The sequence below is a fragment of the Lissotriton helveticus genome, chromosome 5_1 (genome assembly GCF_964261635.1).
Source record: "Lissotriton helveticus chromosome 5_1, aLisHel1.1, whole genome shotgun sequence".
In the NCBI taxonomy this organism is placed as follows: Eukaryota; Metazoa; Chordata; class Amphibia; order Caudata; family Salamandridae; genus Lissotriton; species Lissotriton helveticus.
In genome coordinates, this window is record NC_136065.1 from 1211040133 (window position 1) to 1211059985 (window position 19853).

Here is a 19853-nt window from a genome sequence, read left to right on the forward strand (position 1 = left end):
TTTTAGTGTAACCCAATATGGCCATCAGGGGATCCGGTGCAATCTCAACCTCGGTTAGTTCGCTTATTTCAGAGAAGATTTTCTCCCAGACTCCCCAAACCCCCGGACATTGCCAAGCAAGGTGCAGAAAATTCGCCTCAGGGGCACTGCATCTCTCACAACCCGCCGAGTTCCGCAGGCCATATTTGAAGAGGCGCACGGGGGTGTAGTACACTCTGTTCAAGAACTTGAAGTGGATTAGTCTATGTCTGCCATTTAGAGAGACCTTCTTCGTGACTGTGCAGCAGTAGCGCCATGTGTCATCGTCTAGTACTAGGCCCAAGTCAGTCTGCCATGCAAGTCGTGCCTTGGTGTATGGGTAGCGAGTAGACGTTTGTGTGAGCTTGTATAGGCTAGTTAGCAGCCCCCTGGGTGATGTGGTTTTGAGTACATGCGTAAGCTCAGGGACCTCTGGGGGTTCCGCCATGTCCCCACCCAATAGGTCCCCCAAAGCGCTGCGCACCCTATGGAACTGAAAACGCGTCAGTAGCGGGGGCGTTTCGCTGGAACCCAAGACCTGCTCCCATGTCTTAACAACTCCATCTGCAAACAAGTCTCCAAACATCCAAAAGTTTCTTTGCTAGATTCGAGAAGTCCGCAGATTTGGTGCCTCCCAGATTATTTATTTATGCTACCGCTGACATGTTGTCCATCTTTAGAATGACTGACCTCCCCTGGAGAGAGTGTTTGAAACTCATCAAGGCATAAAGACCAGCTGTTAGTTCCAAATAATTTATCTGGTGAGAGTATTCCTCTTGTGACCAGATACCACTAGTGTTCTGATTGAGAAGGCAAGCTCCCCAGCCATGAAGGCTCGCATCTGATTCTGAAACAAACTCTGGTTTTGAGCCAAAGATTGCTTTTCCGTTCCATGCGTTTAGGTTCTCGAGCCATCAGGCAAGTTCCGATTTGGCTTCTTGATCCAGGCAGATTAGATCTCTGTACCAGAGGCCAGATCTTAGGGCTCTCGCTTTTACCCTTTGGAGGCCCCGATAGTTGAAGGGACCGGGAAAGGCTAGCTCCCTCAGAGATAAATCTTGTTGTTTCAGGACGTGTCTTATTGCCTTCCTGATTTTGGTGATTTGTTTAGAAGGTAGTAAGAGAAGACATCTTAATGTGTCTACTGTGAAACCTAGGAACTCCAGAGTTCTGGAAGGAGTCAGAATTGATTTCTCTTTGTTTATGATGAATCCTGAACTTTCTAGGAGATCCATCACAGTCTTCGAGTCTTTGACTAATTGAGAAGGATCTTGAGACATTTTAAGAATATTGTCTAAGTGAATGATTAAACGAATACCCCTTACTCTTAGAGATGAGGCAACAGCTATTATGACCTTGGTGAAACACCAAGGGGCAGACGAGAGTTGGAAGGGGAGATCCTGATATTGGTAATTATGATTTTTCCTGACAAATTGAAGAAAGGGTTGAGGAAAGGGTTGGTGGGACTCGGCCATAGGTATGGTGAAGTAAGCATCCTTTAGGTCCAGTTTGACTTGCCAGTCTCCCTCTAGAAGTGAATCCCTCAGGAGAAGGATGCCCTCCATCTTGAAGTGTCTGTAAACCAAATATTTATTTAGTTCTCTTAAGTTTAAGACAGGCCTCCAACCCTTGTCCTTTTTTTTTTTTTTTACAAGAAAGAGTGTGCTTATAAATCTTAAAGTTTCTATGGGGACCTGGAGAGAGTGTTTGAAACTCATCAAGCTCATTATAGCTCCTCTCTGAAGCATAGAGGAGATCTCCTCCTCTATTTTTTTTGTTGATCTAGAGAGAGAGACACCTGTCTCTCGGGAAAGAAGTTTGTGAAGGTATATGAGTGAAGTCTTTCATAAACCCCTTGACACCCAAGGATCTTGAGTGATCAATTTCCAATTGTGAAGGAAGTATTTGAGTCTGCCACCCACTTTTTGGGGGAAAGAAGGAGAAGGGAGAGGGGAAAAAATACTCACTTGTAGGGCTGTTGCGTTGACCTCTACCTGTCTGGGGGTAGAATTGAGGCACGTTGTACTGCTGATGCCCTCTTCCGTAACCACAGGATCTTGGAAATGGCCTTTGATTGAAGCGGCTGGAAGAGAGGCCCTTTCTTCCGGCCCGTCCAAGAAAGTTAGGATTGAACACTCTGCGCATATTTTGTTGTGCCTTGTCCAGGGCAGTGAAAGTGGAGACGTATTTCCCCAAGGATTTAATGAGGTCTTCTCCAAAGAGTAATACTTTTGAGTTTTGCGAGGGTTCTCTATCCGCCACATCACTTAGTTTTGGATTTATTCGTTGATGTGGGTGTCTTCAGTGGAATCTAAGATTCTGGCTAATGGTCCCAGTACGTCGAGAAGGCGGTCTTGGCACCCTTTCAGGGACCTTTCCATCCCTTTTCTTGGATCATGTCCAAGTTGGAAGAGGAATTTTATCAGATTCAGGGTCCAGCTTGGGGGTATAGCAGGTCTTGTCCTTGATAGGTCTAGAGCATTCTGCTCTAAGGATGTTACAAGTGTCCCTCTCTAAGAGGTTTCTTAACCATTTTTTAATGAATTTTGCAACATGGTCCTCAGGGAACCACTCAGAGCTTCTTGGGTGTTTGAGAATTAATGGGGAAAACATGTCTTCCCCTAAGGGATCAAGGATAATGTCCTTTGAGGAAGATGGGAGTTCTTCTTCTGGATTGTAAAATTCTTGATCTTCGTCATCAAGATCAAGGACATACTCGTCAGGTATGTCTGAGGATTCAACATCATTAAACTTGTTATCTTCCATATTGTAAAGAGCATTATGTTATTTTGTGCCGCTAGGGACATCCTGCTGTTTTGTGCCGCCATTGACACTCAGATAAGTTGTGCCGCTAGGGACACCTCGGCAGTTCGAGGTGCTGGACCTCCATTAGAAGTTGAGGTGCTAAGACCTTCCTAAATTGATGAGGTGCTAGGACCTCCTATATTGCTCTTATCAGTGTTTTTAATTTTCTTTAGTCTTTTACCCCTTAATTCCGTGATGTCGTCAGAGCAGGGGTTCAGAATTTCTGTGATTTCGTCCTCTTCAGTGAGTGACCTATTTGAAGACTTGGCCTGACTTAAGGCCTCAATCATGCAGGAACTCATTTCCTTATTAAGGATTTTTTTGAGAGCTTCGTTGTCTATGTTAGGAGTAGGGACAGAAGCCTCATCTGAGTCAGTCAGACATGGTGTCGACAAAATGTTAACTTGTAAATTAGTGGTATAGTCCTTTAATGAAAGATAGTTAGGGAAGGGTTTCCCCTTGAAAATAGTGATAAGGTTTGTAAACTAAGAGATATAGTAGAAGGAATGCCAAGAGGATGTTTCCTCTCTCTCTCTCTCTCTCTCTTTTTAAGATTTTGAAAATGGCATTGAAATTAGGCTTCCTGCTTAAAATCCCCCCCATTATTTTTTGTGCACGGTTGGAAAAACTAATGAGTACTTGCGTTGATTCAAGGAGCAGCAGCTGATTGCGTTAGTGTCGAGTAACTGACACTCGTTTGTTGCGATCAGCTGCTGTTGCTATGGTGAAATCCGGCCTCGAGCGCAATCGTTAGAGCGATCAGCTGGAGGCCGGGAGACTGCGTGGTGAGGAAAGGCACTTAGCAACAGGTGGACGAAGCGTCACCGTTGCTAACGTGCGTTCCTCTAATCCTACGAGCGATGTAGAGCCGCTTTGGAGAGCGCGGCCTGCATCAGGGCGAGAGATAAGTACGGAGAGTTGAAGGGAGGCGTAGGTAAGCTCATAATTGGTGTTAGAGCGTAAGTTGAGTACTAGAACTTAAGGGCATGAAAAACGAAATAATATAAGTACGAATAAACGTTTTAAGAGGCGAGAAGGTAATTTATAAATCAATAAAGATATTCAAACCTATATATTCAAACATATCTATAAATCTATAAGTATATTCAAACGTAAGAAAATGGTACATAAAAGGCAGGTTAATGGTCACATACACAAGGGTGGGGCTTGGGAAAGGGGTGTAGGCAGATCTCCGTAAATTGGAGATCAGTATATAGGTAATAGGAAAATGGGGGGTGAGGTTAAGCCATGCACGAGGGAACTTCAAAATATAGATAAAAAACGAATAGTAGTAATGTTAGGGAAATTGAACTTATCTGCTTGGAGCCGCATTTAAAAGAGGCAGATTGTTGGTGGCTCATGCCTTTTATGTGTTACTATTGTTCTATTCTGGAACCTTTTAATATTTTGATGTATGCGGCTGCTTGGACTGCATTAAAAGAATAATGCATAATGTAGCCTCTGTTCTTGTAATGAAATCAGGAGTTTTGCGACAGGTGCTGTACTGTCACCAACTCCACAGTTTCAGCTTGACTTTCTTGAGCAGCAGGTCAATATAGCCTACAGCCATTATGTTTTCACTAGGTAAAAGGTGCAGGAGATGGTGTGGGCTTAAGTGGGCCTGATCTTGTGAGATGTGTGGTGCACTAGCAGCAGGGGCGTAACACAGACCCACGCAGCCCCCGCGGTGCGGGGGGCCTCTAGCTCCAAGAGGCCCCCACGGCACTGTACTGTGGCCAAAGAGCTCCTGATTGAGCCCGCAGGGGGCCCCTCTAAGTACCGTGCAGGGAGGCCCCCTCACTTTTCATTACACCAGTGACTAGCAGCTGCAGTTTACTGTAGGGGATGGAAGATAACTCCGAGTGGGGCACAGAGGACAGTTGTCAAGTGGCTGAAGTCCACCTGCTGGCCCGTGATGCCCTTTACAGCAGTAGAACATTTATGAACTCTGGTAAAGGATCGCTGAAGCGCTCTCTCTCTCTCTCTCTCTTAATGTGCGTGTGTGCATATATATATATATATATATATATATGGTCAAGCAATGGCGGTTCAGTCTGGAGCGCTCAGCAGCGGGTGCGTGCATACAAGGGACCAACCACAGATCCAGAAAATCTTTTTTCACAAAAGTAAAGACGCCGCACTCTGGAATTGTAGTATTAACTCTTATTTATTCGGCAAACTCCATCTACAGTCTATCACACCGACGCGTTTCGGGCATGCGCCCTTTCTCACGGTCACGTGAGAAAGGGCGCATGCCCGAAACGCGTCGGTGTGATAGACTGTAGATGGAGTTTGCCGAATAAATAAGAGTTAATACTACAATTCCAGAGTGCGGCATCTTTACTTTTGTGAAAAAAAAATATATATATATATATTTACATATATATATTTATTTATATACTATGTGTTACAACTTCAAAAGTCTGAGAAGTATGCAAATTTACAAACCCTTTATCAAATCATGCTGAATTAAGGCATCCATTGGTGGAGGATATGCAGTGTGTTAAAGTGATGCAATCTGCTGTACGAGCTCTAGCGCAAACACAGGTCTGTATGCTATACGTTCTCTGTTAGCACAAGCTGTCACTGTGGGATATACCAAGCAATCTCTGCTGGCGCAGATCATGTCATATTGTATACAAGACTTTCACGAAAGGCTGTGGAGTGTATGCTGTGAGCCTCCATTACCACGGGCCTCCGTGTACACTACTGAATCCATACTAACTGTGGTATGGCGTAAAGCTCTTCCAGCTCTAGCGGAGGTATTCATTTGTGCCATATATGCCTTCCTAGTGGGGTAGTTTATCCTATACATCCTCCTCTGGCTAAAGCTGCTGCTTATTCTATAGAAGCTGTTCTAGAATACTGGACATATATTGCATTTTGTTTCTATAAGTAATTAGTAAATGTCTCTGATCTTTTGTCTAGTCTTTTTGAATGCCGAACATGAGAGGTTTTTGACTATTAATCTCCCTCGGGTGCCCTACATTGCTACTTGATAGCGAATGGATGTGAACAGAACTTGCCCTTTAAAGTTCCAGTCAATTGATTGTTTCAACAGATGGCCTTTCTCACTTGTTATTTCTGCACACATTTGGCGACGCTCACACATTACGTTTCTCTTCCCTCAGTCTCCGGTTTATGTCTCAGAAGTTGGACAAGAACTCATCCACCAGACGGAAGAAAAGTTTGAGATCAGCCCGTACAAAGAACTCTTTTCTCACTGTGCAAAGTAAGTCTTGCCTTACCCAATCCCTGTTTGTGTGACCCAGATAAACAAGCACAGGCTGACCCCATTCTTTCTGTGTCCACGTTCAGTCGACATTCAGCAACATCCACGGCAAGTATGTAATACTACCATGCAAGTGCAGTGGAGTCATGGGTTCCACAACCATGTCGAGGTTTCATCTGTAGTCTGTATGTTAAGGCAGTATTGTTAGTGAACAAGTGCTACATGGTCTCTATGTTGGTCCGGATTTACGGCGTCCTGAACAAGAAGTTCTGTATGCACCGTCACTGGGCATGATGCCCTTAGCCAGCCGGTATTATAGGAACTATTTCACATACTGCACCTTAGCTAGCCATTTACATATGTTCTATTTCACATAATGCAACTTGACAGCAAGTTAATCATGAACTATTTCACATACTCTTCACCGTACTCAACAAGTTCTGTATGCACTTAAGGTTCAAAATGGTTTAAACGGGAATAAGTCATCGTAAAAAGAAAATTATTAGAACCTGTAGATTGTGTAAAAACAAAAATGAATGAAAACAGTTAACTTGACTGAAAACTAAGCTCCTTATATAAAAATTATGGTGGATACTTCTAACTGCAGATTTCTCACCTTTAGAATATTTCCTAAGCGCCAGACTGAATCCAGAAACTTTTCATAGGAGTGCTGCTGTGCTCCGTTAGGTGATACTTTGTGGCTCCATATTGGCGTTGTTACGTTCCGGAAGTGACGGAGTGGAGGCACATATAAGCGCCACCCCTGCGCACCAACATCAGTTCCTTTGTTTCTGCGCCTTCGAATGCAGATGCCAAGCTCCACTCCCACTTATGTTAGTCTTTCGATGACTCACAAAAACTCTGTTTGTGTTCAAAGGAAATGTCCCTGCCAAAAACTACTGGTTTCAACCCATGCTGCGATTGAAGAAAGCAGATATCAGTACAAGGTGTCCCTTTGGTGTTTGGGCTCGAAGCACGACTCCAAATTGTGCGATGAGTGCACCCAAAAGCGTTCTGGAACCGGAAAGTAAAGCTGTACATCGCTGAGTAAAGTAATAAGTCATGGACCTCACATGAGTCCCACTCTCGATACAAGGCAAGGGAGCAAACCCGTTTCTGAACCCGCTCATGTGAGAGGTCTTCATCTCCATTGAAGTCATCCGATAACTCTAAAGTCTAAGAGAAAACATGAGAAGGTGAAGCAGGACTCAAACTTATCCCACCACTCTCTATCTAGAGAGTAGTCATGAGGGTGTCAAGGTGCCAGTCAATCTCCCTCCCAATTGAGGAACACATTTTGCAGTTGGTTATGATGCGCCCACAGTTCCCTGGGCACAGGTGATGCAGCATTTAAGGCGGTCATGCGGAGTCAATGTGAACTCTTGGAACCTACCTGCCCTGCTAAAATCGCTGCCGTGAGGGGAACGGCTCTTTAAACCTGCCAGTGAGTGCTGCCACAGCAGTGCGGACGCCGCCGTGAGGGGAACGGCTCTTTAAACCTGCCAGTGAGTGCTGCCACAGCAGTGCGGACGCCGCCGTGAGGGGAACGGCCACCGAAGTCGCAGCAAGCCACCCCCGCCGCAGGGACTACACTTCCCAGCTGCCCCGGCGGGTGTGGCGCGACCAACGTGAGATCATCGGAGCGCCCCTTAAGAGGGAGGAGTGCCTCTCGCCCCGCGAGTCGCGCGCGGGAGCGCCCGGGGCGAAGCCCGGGCAAAGGGCGGGCCCTCTGTGGCCCTCAGGGGACAGAAGGAGACGGGACGGGCCACCCCCCTTTAAACTGCCACTATATTGGATCACAGCACAAGGTAATCGTGCTAAACTCTGTTCAAGTATTACTCGTAAGTGCTGATACAGTTGTAAAGTTAAGTCCAGATTAAGTGTTGTGTGACGTATTGTTCCACTGCGGATACATTCCACATGATGTCTAAAGCCAGAAAGACCCCTGTGGCTACAAGATCGTCGACTAGAAACAAGTCTGTTCCATCTACTCCTCTACCGACTATCACAGCCATTGACTTAATGTTACAAAAGACAATTGGTATGGTAGCAGACGCTATTCAAAATACGGAGAGGCGTCTTTCCTTGACACCTAATTTGTGTTTTCCCAACCTCTCTTCGCATACTACTGCTAATGAAAATACTGCAGATTCGTCCACTAACCTAGAGGAGTCACTTTTATTACAATCCTTCACTGGGCTGCCGAGCGGTCAAAGTAATAGGGAAAATGCTATATCAGTCCCCCCTACACTATCAAATAGTTTAGAAGGTAGTCCTGTGCTAATCTTTAATACTGGGGAAAATCTGCACTCACCTATTTTGGGAGTTACGTTATCAAACTCCCCAAGGTCTGAGGTTGAACTCACTGGAAGTTCACCCCTAACAAATATAATAGTAGTAGATAAACCTTCTTCCCCAAAAAAGATGAAGCGACGCTACAAGAAAAAAACGAAATCAATAGTGAGGAAAACACACCGACCCCTAGGGAATCATAAACCCTCTGCAAAGGATGTTTGGGCAAAATTTAGACTGGCCAAGCCAACTAATAAAACATCTAACCTGACTGAAATGTCATGTAGCCAGGGTATTTTACCAGCACCTAATGAATCACATATAGAGCATATTGATATTCTTACCGATCAGACAAATCAAACTGAAAAGGCAAGTACTCCAGATAACTTATATCTTACAGATCTGGAACACCTATTCAGGTCCCTTCTACAGCCTATAAGTGAAAAAATATTTAGCATACAGCAAACCTTAGCGAAGCTTGAGAAGTCCCAAAAAGACGACTCTATGAAAATGTTAAAAATTCTTAATGCCGGCATACAGAAGGCTAGTCCCCTGCAGGATACACGTATCCATAAGCAATCTACTGATAAAAAGACACGAGACAAGAAAAACACCCATAGTGATAGTCCTGATCTGTTACCCACTCCTCCTCTGGGTGTGATAGATCATAACATCGTAATTCCGCATGTAAGTGCAAATATTCAAACGGCATTAGCTCCAACCTTGCCAAGTGTCCCAGATAGTTCCATAACTGGAAATGAGGAGAGTGAATGGGCTGCGGAAGGTTCACCCCCTGATCCTCCTGACAACCACGCTGAGCCTCCAATGCCACTACCAACACAAAATATAGTTACAAATGCACGATTAGCGCAAACACCAAAATTGAAACTACAAAAAAAACTCACTCATATTAACCTTCCCCCCGAATCCCACTCATACACCATGGTAATGATTGGTGTACCACAACTAGCAGATGGTAAGGTAGAGAGTTATGGGGATCTGAAAAATAAAGTGAGCCATTGGCTAACTGCTCACAGACCAATCCCCCCTCATATAAGTGGTAAAATAACAAATGTTAGGAGGGTTGACTGGGTGGGTCCTAGATTTAAATCCACGGAGGGTGATTGTATTGTTGTAAACTTCAAGGATAATCGTGTGGCAAAGCATATCACCAGTTGGAAGGATGGCCTGATTAGCAGTCTGATCCGCACCATGGATTTAAGTTATTTTTACCCCTCAAATGACCATAGCTTTGGTCATGTGTACCCATACCCCACACTAGAGCAGAAGAATAATCACGATAACTTTAACCAATATCATGATGGGGCAAATCCAAGGACTCGTGGGCAGTATCCCGCAGGAGATCAAAGACAGTATGGGAGGGATTTGTTGTGGGAGACTAGACAAGTTAACCACCCAGTTTTTTATCAGGAGAGACGGGAGGCCCCACACGTGATGCATCAACATCGTGATTGTTCTTACTTAACATATTCTAATATCCACTATAACGTACCCATTTCAAACAGGTTTGATGCTTTCTATGATCAGAGTGGCCTGGAGGGGGTTGACTGACTAAATGTTGCTCCGACCACACTATCACATACAGGTCATATACAAAGAAACTTGGTACAGAGGGATACTGGGACCATACCTGCAGCAATTGTTCCTTCCTTAGCTGTCGAAATAGTTAACATTCGAAAGGTAGAGCCAGACCTAGATTCCCTATTGAATAGCCCCACACCACACGAGCATACTAGTACAACATATGATCTGCCCAGGGCTTTTAGTCCCTCTCCAACCCACACAGAATCCAACCCCTTGATAGTGGAAACTCAGGGAGACACTCAGGTAGCTCAATTTATCCGATCACCACCAGAACCTATAATCACAAAATTCATCAGTGACACAAAATGGGCTGATGTTTGTAATGAGAGTCTAGTCTCATGGAATATAGCGGGCTTGGCTGATAAATTGTGTGATCCTGTCTGGTTGGTTTTTGTTAAGAAATACGCAGTTGTATGCCTCCAAGAGACATGGATGGAAGACAATAACGCTTTCATTGAGGGCTATCAAAGTTTTCTGAAGCCAGCAGCTCCCTCACCTAGTGGAAGAGCAAAGGGGGGCCTGGCTATCTTTATCAACCTGGCTCTTACCTGCCAAGTAAGCAATCGCCATCATGAAAATCGGAATATTCAAGTGCTGGAACTAAAGAGAGGTAAACATGCCCTGACTTTAATTAATTTCTAAAACGCCATAAATAGTCAAGGGGAATGTAACATACTGCCTTTGAATGAGATGTTGAGAGAGGGAGAAAGAACTCTGTCACAAAACTTACTGATTTCAGGTGATTTCAATGTTCACCCGTGTGGTAATCCAGGAGTTACCCCCATGGGATCTTTGGGCTGTAACAGTGTAGATGGCTTCCATTTTGATCACTCAAAACGAGGAATCAGTCTCAATGACTTGTTGATTGAGAACAATTTAACTGTAGCTATGTCTATGGTGCCGGAGTCCAAGGTTTTTGATATCACTACATTTAAAGGTTCAGGTCATGGGTCTTTTATAGATCACATATTTCTATCTGCAGACCTCGCCAACAAGGCCTCCAAATTCTCCATTATATCCAATATCTTTAGTGATCACAATCCTATAACCATCAGATTGGGTGGTGGAGTATTTGAACGGCAAATGAATTGTGAAGATTGGGGAACCTTGAAATGTATAAACGGTAGACGCCGATTGAAATGGTCAGTGGTAAATTGTGAAAACCTGTATTCCGAAATCAATAGGTCATGTGGTGAGGAACTTGCTGTTTGTGTGTCATCAGTCACACCTCCAGAGCAAATATTAGCTGTCTTTGAGGATGTGGCGACAACAGTTGGATCTATGTTAACAGTCCCTATGAAAGGTCATACCAGAAGTACCCCTAAATGGTTTGACCAGTCCTGTTCCAAGGCAAGTAGAGACCTGAGAAAAGCATTAAAAATCAAACCCAGAGATCCAGGTCAAATTAAAATTTTGCGATTGGCCTATAAGACTTCAATCTCAAACAGAAAAAAAGAAATTAAGGTGCGTACCTGGGAGTCGCTGCTTGACCCGTCAGTCCTGGGTAATAGCAGTAAATTCTGGGAAATCATCAACAAACCCCTGTTTGACGATCCCAGTGACGCTGCACTTGGCACTAACATTCCTGAGGAGGACTGGGTTACTCATTTTAGCGCAATTTTTAATAGCAATGAGCAGCAGGCAGAATACGGCTTTATGTCTCCTATGGAGAACTTTGTGTGCTTTTCAATTAATGAAGTAGAGAAAGGCATTCAAGGGTTAACTAGTAATAAGGCTCCAGGCCCGGATGGCTTGCCTCCGGACCTTTTTAAATCATGTATCTCACTTTGGGCCCCTGTTCTTACTGCTGTAGTAAATGCAGCCGCGGTCTTTGGATGCCCAAAGTCGTGGGGTGCTTCGACTATAGTGCCTGTGTTCAAAAAAGGTGATCGCAATAGCCCGTCATGTTACAGGCCAATATCCTTAATTAATTCTGTAGCAAAAGAGGTAGGGGGTGTAATCCTGAACAGATTAACTACTTGGGCAAATGAGAACAACGTTATATCCCCAATACAATATGGTTTTAGACCCGGCCACTCGACTATCACCCAATGCCTGAACCTGTACTTAATTATAGGTAAATATACCATGGCTCGGCAGGGAACAGTCCACATGGCTTTTATGGACCTTTCGTCCGCATTCGACTGCGTGGACAGAAGAAAGCTATGGGACACCCTGCTAAAAATGGGTGTAGATCAGAATTTAATTAATTTACTGGCTGACCTGCACTCCGATACAAGGGCTAATGTTCGATACACCCAAGACCTGAAAGTGACGGGTGATATCAGAATAAATCGGGGTGTTCGACAGGGGTGTATCCTAGCTCCATTTCTTTTTAATCTGTATATAAATGAGCTAGAAGAATACCTGTTAAAAACTGGTGCGGATTACCCCTACATAGGACGGAAAGGTGTTCCAGTTCTGCTTTATGCGGACGATGCTGTCCTTATTTCAAGGACAGCAATCGGCCTCCAGACACTTTTAAATTCTTTTTTCGACTTCATGGAGTCTCGAGGCTTAAGTATTAATAACTCTAAGTCCTATGTTATGAAAACAGGCCTGGGGTCACGCAAATTAAATCACTTCAACATTAACGGGGAAAAAATTCCATCTACCAGAACCTTCTCATACCTTGGGGTCCTTTTTGATTACCAATTATCATGGGGCCCAGCCATCTTGAAGAAGAAGGGTGAGGTAACGCGCGTCAACGCAGCTATACTCAATTTTGCAAGAAAAATTGGCAATAGCCCTGTGTCTGCCTTGCTCAAACTGTACCAGGCAAAGAGTATTGCCGTTGCCTGCTACGGTAGCGAACTTTGGGGGTATAGCCGGATGCGAGACCTGGAGGTTACAGAAAACAACTTTCTGAAAAAGATATTGAGGCTGCCAGGGGGAATAGGAAATTTCCCGGTACATGAGGAGTTAGGGGTGCCCTACCTAAGCGACAGAATAGCAGCAAACCCTCTGTTGTGCTGGCTGAACTGTTGGCTTAGCAAAGACATACCCCTTACTCATGATATATTAAAAGAAGCCCTAACATGGGAGGGTAGGTTTAAGATCCCGTGGTTGAAGTACATCAGCTATTGTTTCACTGAATTAGGACGGCCTGATTTGTTTGTAACACCAGACTCCATTACCAAATTGGATGTTGTCTTTGTGAAAAATACCTTCATGTCAACCAGGTACTTAGACCGTGAAGAGGCTGAGTTACAGAAAGACAGTGTTAGGAAACACGCACTACTTAAAACCTGTCTACAAATGGAACCATACCTAACATGGCCTATGACCAGCTATGAACGTTTCCTACTGATAAGGTTCCGCTTTGACCTGTTTCATTTTCTACTGGCAGTACCGAGTGGAGCCCATCGAGGTCAAGTGTTGCCAACTTGCGGCTGCGACGGAAAGTCTCCGCAAGATTTGGCGCACTTCTTATTTATTTGTCCTTATTACACATTACCCCGGAAGCTCTTCTTAAAACCACGTTTAAAGGAGTTGAAATTTGCACAGATTAAACCAGCACTTTATTACCTTCAACTCCTGAATTGCGACTGCACTTTACATGTATGCAGTTTTCTGAAATTAGCAATCAAACTCAGGAAAAGTATGGAGGGATAATCATGTTGCTGTTGGGTATAATGTTATATCTTTTATTCTTGTTATAATTATTTATATTTTTAAAGTGAATATTCTGCCTGCTATTCGTGTCTTATATTGTCTATATTACCTCTGGTGTCATAAATGCAATGGATCAACTGTATTTTTTATTAACTGTACATTTATCAACCTGTACTTTTATGATTGTAACATTAACAATCGAATAAAGTTATTTGAACTTGAACTTGAACAATGTGACACCTTTGTGCCCTTTTCTGGCTCGACTTCAGGCCCCTAGTATGTGGAGAGTCCTCCTGTTGGATTAACTCCATCTGAGCCCCTAGAACCACCTCAGATTCTGCACAGACTCGGGTGCAGACCTTCACTCTGACTCAAAGATCTGCGCTGCCCCCTTCCCCTTCAACGCCTGGACTGAAGCCAGAGGTGGATCTGGAGCTGACTCTGCCGTCCGAATCTGAGTTGGCTTCATCTCGACCCCGACTTTGGATGAACTCTGAACCTGCTGAAATGCACCCGGTCACCTTACATCCAGGGTCTGGTCCTATACCCCCTTTAACACAGAGGCATACTCTGAGGCTCCAATGTCTATTTGACTCCGATTCTGATCAGAGGTTGCCACCACCGTGCAGGTGATTTATCTCCTCGCTATGATGGCAGTTTATACATGCATTTGCAGGAGGCCAATGGGCTTCATACTTTCCCTGATACAGAGATAATTTTGCCTCTTGGGCCCCCACTGGAAGAGAGTGCGTCATTGTAGTGGTGATTCAACATGCTGCTGGGGTCTTGGACCTAGTGCTGCGTAGTGTTAAACTTTAGAGAAATATTCTTTAATAATGTTTGCAACCTGGTCCTGTTTTATCTGAACCCTTACTCCTGTTCAGTGAAGCCCTCACCGATGAAACCTTGATGGACAGTTGACCAATGCCTTGTTCCTGCCCACCACTGAATAGGCAGGTGACCAGACACCACGGACTGGGACCTGGTGATCCTCACTCTTACCCAGCATCCTACCCCAGAGTGTCTGGTGATCCAGGATTCCACCAGCAAAGGGATTCTCAGTACATTCCCTAAGATTCCCTCCTCCTGGACATGGAATCAAAGAGGACAAAACAAATATGCTCTTCAGCTAGCCTAGCCTTGAGATTGGTAAGCACTTGCTTGCCTGTTGTTCTGTGACATGCACGGCATCTGGGACATGGCCAGCTGGATCTTGCTGGGGAGTCCTGGAAGAATTTAGGGTCTCCTTGGTTCAAACCATTCAATATGGTGAAGATGAGGCTGGGTATGTGATTTGTGCTGGCCTGGATATTACTGATTGGCACTACTGTGGAATCGATCTACAGGTTTATTGGATGACATACATCCATCCCTTATGGATATGTCTTTCAATTACTCACGCTTATTCGGTGACAAAGCTCATTATACCTTCGAACACTTTAATGAGCGTCTGGCCACAGCATGCTCTCTGGGACGTTGGGAACCTTCAAGTTCCCTCACCAGATTAGGGGCTTCCAAGGATACTCTCGAGTGCTGGCATTCAGGCACCGCCAGTCCCTGCAGCCCTCACTGCAAACACCCCAGGACTTTCAAGCTAGTGGACATGGCTTGTGGTGCAGGTTTTCACGGACAACACCACCACTATGTGCTACAGCAACAAACAGAGCGGGGTGGGGTCCTCGGCCCCATGCCAAGAGTCTTTGCACCTCTGTTTTGGCTAGAGCATCAGGGCATCTCCGTGATCATGAACCACCTGGTGCGAACTTAGAAAGCCAGGAAGGAAGACATTAGCTTGTGGCGTCAAGCCGATTATGAGTGGGGTCTGTATCCTGTGATGGCACAGGGCATATTTTCTGACAGATGGGAGAACCCTCACGAGAACGCACAGTGTCAGAATGTATGCGCATTAGATTTACTGCAAAAATTCTCATTAGGAGATGCATTCTGTCTAAAGTGGAACACGGGACCCCTGTATGCCTTTCCGCCTCTGCCTCTCCTGCCCCAAGTTCCGATGAAGATCAGGAACAACCAGACTTAGTGGCTCTGAATTGTGTCAGGACAGTGTGGTACCTGGAACTTCTGGCCAGAAGTATCTGCTCGTCGATCAGGCTAACACTTCGAGCTAATCTTCTGTCACAGCAGCAGGTCAGGAACCAGCACAATCTGCACATCCGTGTATGTAAATGTGGCAGTTTGATCTACCACCTCAGGTTATGGATGTCATCCATCTACAAAGTCTATTTATGCCTGGCTCTGTGACTAACTTGTAGCCTGGTGTGGAGTCTGTAAGAAACAGGCCAAACTGTTGGGTGTTTTATTTTTTGTTTTGTTTTTGGCCCACCAAGGTCTTTCAGTGGGCACTGTTAAGGATATTTGTCGGCCTATTTGCATTTCCCGGACTAACCTTCTTTGTTTAAATTGCCTGTTGGGATGCAATTTTTAAACGTTCAACAGATGTTTTCTCCCACACCATGTGTTGCTCACACAGACTGTGGGGCCCACATTACTGGCCAATTAACCTAGGGCCCCCCTCTTCCACCACCTCAGTAAAAAGCCTTGGCGTCACCATTGGCAACGACCTGTCCCTCAAAGCGCACATAGGCACCGTGATTTCCACCTGCTTCCTACAGCTCCGAAAAATAAGGAAGATAAGCAGGCTACTATCTCAAGCTGCACTGGTCCAGGTCGTGATAGCCCTGGTCCTATCTCGTCTTGACTACGCCAACGCCACATCCCTGGGACTCCGACTTGGCCTCACTAGGTGACTTCAACTGGTTCAAAACCAAACGGCAAGACTAATATTTCAACAACCTAGGTGGCAACACGCTTCTTCTCTCCTTAGGAAATTGCACTGGCTCCCTATCCCCCAGCGCTGTTCCTTTAAAGTTGGCTGCCTGGTGTACAAATCCATACACGGTTGCAACCCCAAATTTATTGACAACTGCATTTCCCGATACACTCCCTCATGCAACCTCCACTCAGCTCATCTCTACTTCCTCACAGTGCCGACCTTTCAGCTATAACGTCAAGGGGGATGTTTATGGACAAAATATTTACGTCAATTGTACCAAGGACCATTGAGTAGGCGATAAGCTCTTTATGGGGATCTCTGGGGAAAACAAGGCAGTGCAGTACAATGCTGTATCCAGATGATAGCTCTCTGCATTAAGATATGCTACACGTTGGCTAAGAAGCAGTCTCCAGACGAATTGGGGGCTCATTCCATCAGTGTGAAGTCTGAGACCACTGCCCTAGCATGCAGAGTGCCTTTCTTGGATATTTGCAGGCCTCTACTTGGGCGTTAGTACGCCATTTTACAAAGCACTACTGCCTTGACAGCCAAGTCTAATGGGATGGACATTTTACCCTGCAAGATTTTCTGGTCTGAGTCTTTGGGAGGCAGTGCTTTGGTATCTATTCTAAGGTGAGGAATCTGCGGTTAGAAGTTTTCATTAGAAGAACAATTTAATTACCTTCAGTAATGCTCTTTCTTATGGATACTCTGTTTAACCACAGATTCCTCATTGCCTTCTTGCCTCTTCTTTTTGTGGCGTGGTCTCTTTTTACCATCTAAAAATGACCCAAATTAGAGATCTTCCCAACTAACAAACACAGCAGAACAAAGCCAATGCGGATGAGCATGGCGCCACCTAGCAGCACACTGGAGCACTGCTTTAAAAGGTTTCGGAATCCATTTTGCCAACTGGGGAATGTTCTAAAGGTGAAGAATCTGTGGTTAGATGGAGTATTTAACATAAAGAGCATTACTGAAGGTAAATAAGTTGTTCATTACAAACAGCAATTGGAAGGAAATGCTTTCACCCATACAAAAGAACAACACTGGAGATTTGGTTAATGAAAACACCAGAGTGAATGCAGGGAATATAGTGTGTTGTCTGGAGCCGGACTAGGTAGATTTTCGAACTCGATTTCATGAACTGTACGACATTTCTAACATTGGGGTGGGACACACTATCCGCAAGGGAGATGATGTGTTATTGAGCATAATGAAACCAGAGATCGTCTGTGAAATAATTCTGAACATGAAGACATCCAGAGCTAGTAGTTTGGATAATATAAGGGAGGCAACTTTTGGAGAAAAACCTTACTGGTAGGCAAATGTTTTAGCCACTTTATTTAGCTAGTAGGTTAAAACGGGTAAATTTTCTGAAACATAGTACAGCACAATCATAAAACCTATCAACCAAAAGGGTCCTTGGGATAAACCCACAAAATACTCGTTAATGTATCTACTAGATGCAGTAGTTAAGTTATATATCACAATATAGCGCTGAGAGACTACAGCTTTGGATTGCTGAGGACTACATTTTGCTGATAGAACAATGGTGTTTCCCCTGAAACCATTCAACATTAGAACATTGTTTTGTTGACCTTGGCTGACAGGGCAGGTGAGGTGTGTGCATCCTTAGGTTGTTGGTTTGTGGACTTTAAATCCACATTTGATCTGGTCGATTGTGGAATTTTATAGGGAATATTGAATGGGTGGGACATACCTAGTCTAGAGGTCTACTTGCTGTAATTTAGAACTTACATGCAGACAAGTGGGTTCAAGAAGAATGCGATAAGGGGGCTAGATTCACTAATTGTATCCAAGTGAAAAATGGTTTAAAACAAGGGTGTGCATTGATACTAACAATTTTTGGTGCATATCTTGCTGAACTGCCTGCTTTCTTTGAAAAGGTCCCTGCATTGCCTCCACACAAGGGAATCTAGTCAGATTGTTTATTATCTGCACACAATTAAATAGTCATGAACTGCTGTGGGGCTGTAAAAAAATTAAAAAAGCTGAAATCCACTGAACAGTATTTCCTCACAAAAAATATTGATCAATCCAGAAAAACAAAAGCTTAGACTTTTGAGAAAAAACAAAAAAAAGGATTGTGTTGGCTAAAAAAAGTTCAAATTAGAGCAGGTATCAGCTGATAAATATTTGCGCTTAATGTTAAAATAAATCTATCTTTGGATGGTCACTTTTTAGTGGTCATAGCCACGCAGGAACACTCAGTCAATGCCCTTAAACGTTTTGAAAAAAATATGGGGGTACTTCCCCAACACATTAATTAAGACTTTGGAGTCGAAGGTTGTTCCTCAGGCTTCATATTTTGCAGAATTGTTGACTCTTGATGATCTATGCAGATGGAAAGATTTGTAAAGCTACAGCTTAAAACATTATTTCAATTACTATCAACCTGTATGATTCAAGCTTTAAAGCTTGAAATATTCTTACTATTTGGTGCCTTCTTGCTGAAGCACGCTGTCTGAGATTTTTGTATCTGCTCAGCATGTCATAAGAGAAAAGCAAACTGGCATATATATGCTTGGAGGCAATTTATTCATACATCAATAGATTTTAGGAAGCAAATAAAGAGGTTTAGTGGACTATTTGGACATTTAGACAGGGGTCCGGGTATAATCTGGACCAAAACTGAAGCACACGATTAGGGCTGCAGTTAGTTCTAAAAATGCACAAGATAATATGATGTAATTAAAGTGTAAAAACAAGAACTCAATTTTTGCTTTTTTGGAGATTGATGAATTCTTTCTATATATGAGATTAATTTAGATTGTAGCATGTGGAGCTGGATCTTCCAAATAAGAACAAAGGTCAATGGTGCATGGAAAATACGGAGTTTTATGAGCCAGATGGTATTGAGAGAATATGGTTTGCGCTGGTAGGTTGCAAATTAAATTAAATGTTATTTATTTATTATTAGATTCACTTTTTTAAAGATCAACAAAAATGGTTATGGCAGACATTCAAAACACTTGGCTGTATAACAAGGAATATGGCATTGTTTTTAATCACTGAGATAGCGCATAGAGGTGTGAATATAGCTATTGTGAGGATTTTAAGTTTAATTTTAATATAGGATGTTTATTTTATGTACGCTTTATAGGAAAGTGTCCTGATAAGCAGAAAATGAATATACCTATTTGTTCTCTAGGAGATTCATATCACTACTGTGACAACTATTGCTGTGGCAATGTTACTCTCTGATCCATGTACTGTATCCCTGTGTACTTTACATTTTGTATTCATGTAGTGGGCTTGATTCACAAAGGGCCTTTGTATCGTGGCGGGTGCCGCACAGTTGTGGGGGAGTCACCGCACTTGGGCGGAATCTCAACAACGAGAATTCTCATTGGGGAAATTCCACCCCAGTGCGGAAACTTCCCCACTACTGTGAGGCCTCCACCACGAGTGCGGAGGTCCTTTGTGAATCAGACCCATTATTTAGTTTTTGCTATTTCTTTGTCGCTTTTA

At 43.9% G+C, this 19853-nt stretch overlaps 1 protein-coding gene across 3 annotated transcripts in view; it reads left to right on the forward strand.

Moving 5' to 3' along the window:
* The window catches only part of GRK5 (G protein-coupled receptor kinase 5), a 648325-nt gene that overhangs the window by 459059 nt on the left and 169413 nt on the right, over nucleotides 1–19853 (forward strand). For all 3 annotated transcript variants that reach the window (XM_078643914.1, XM_078643917.1, XM_078643915.1), the window contains exon 5: nucleotides 5955–6055. In XM_078643914.1, coding sequence (XP_078500040.1) covers nucleotides 5955–6055 — 101 coding nt within the window. The remainder of the gene's footprint in view (nucleotides 1–5954; nucleotides 6056–19853) is intronic.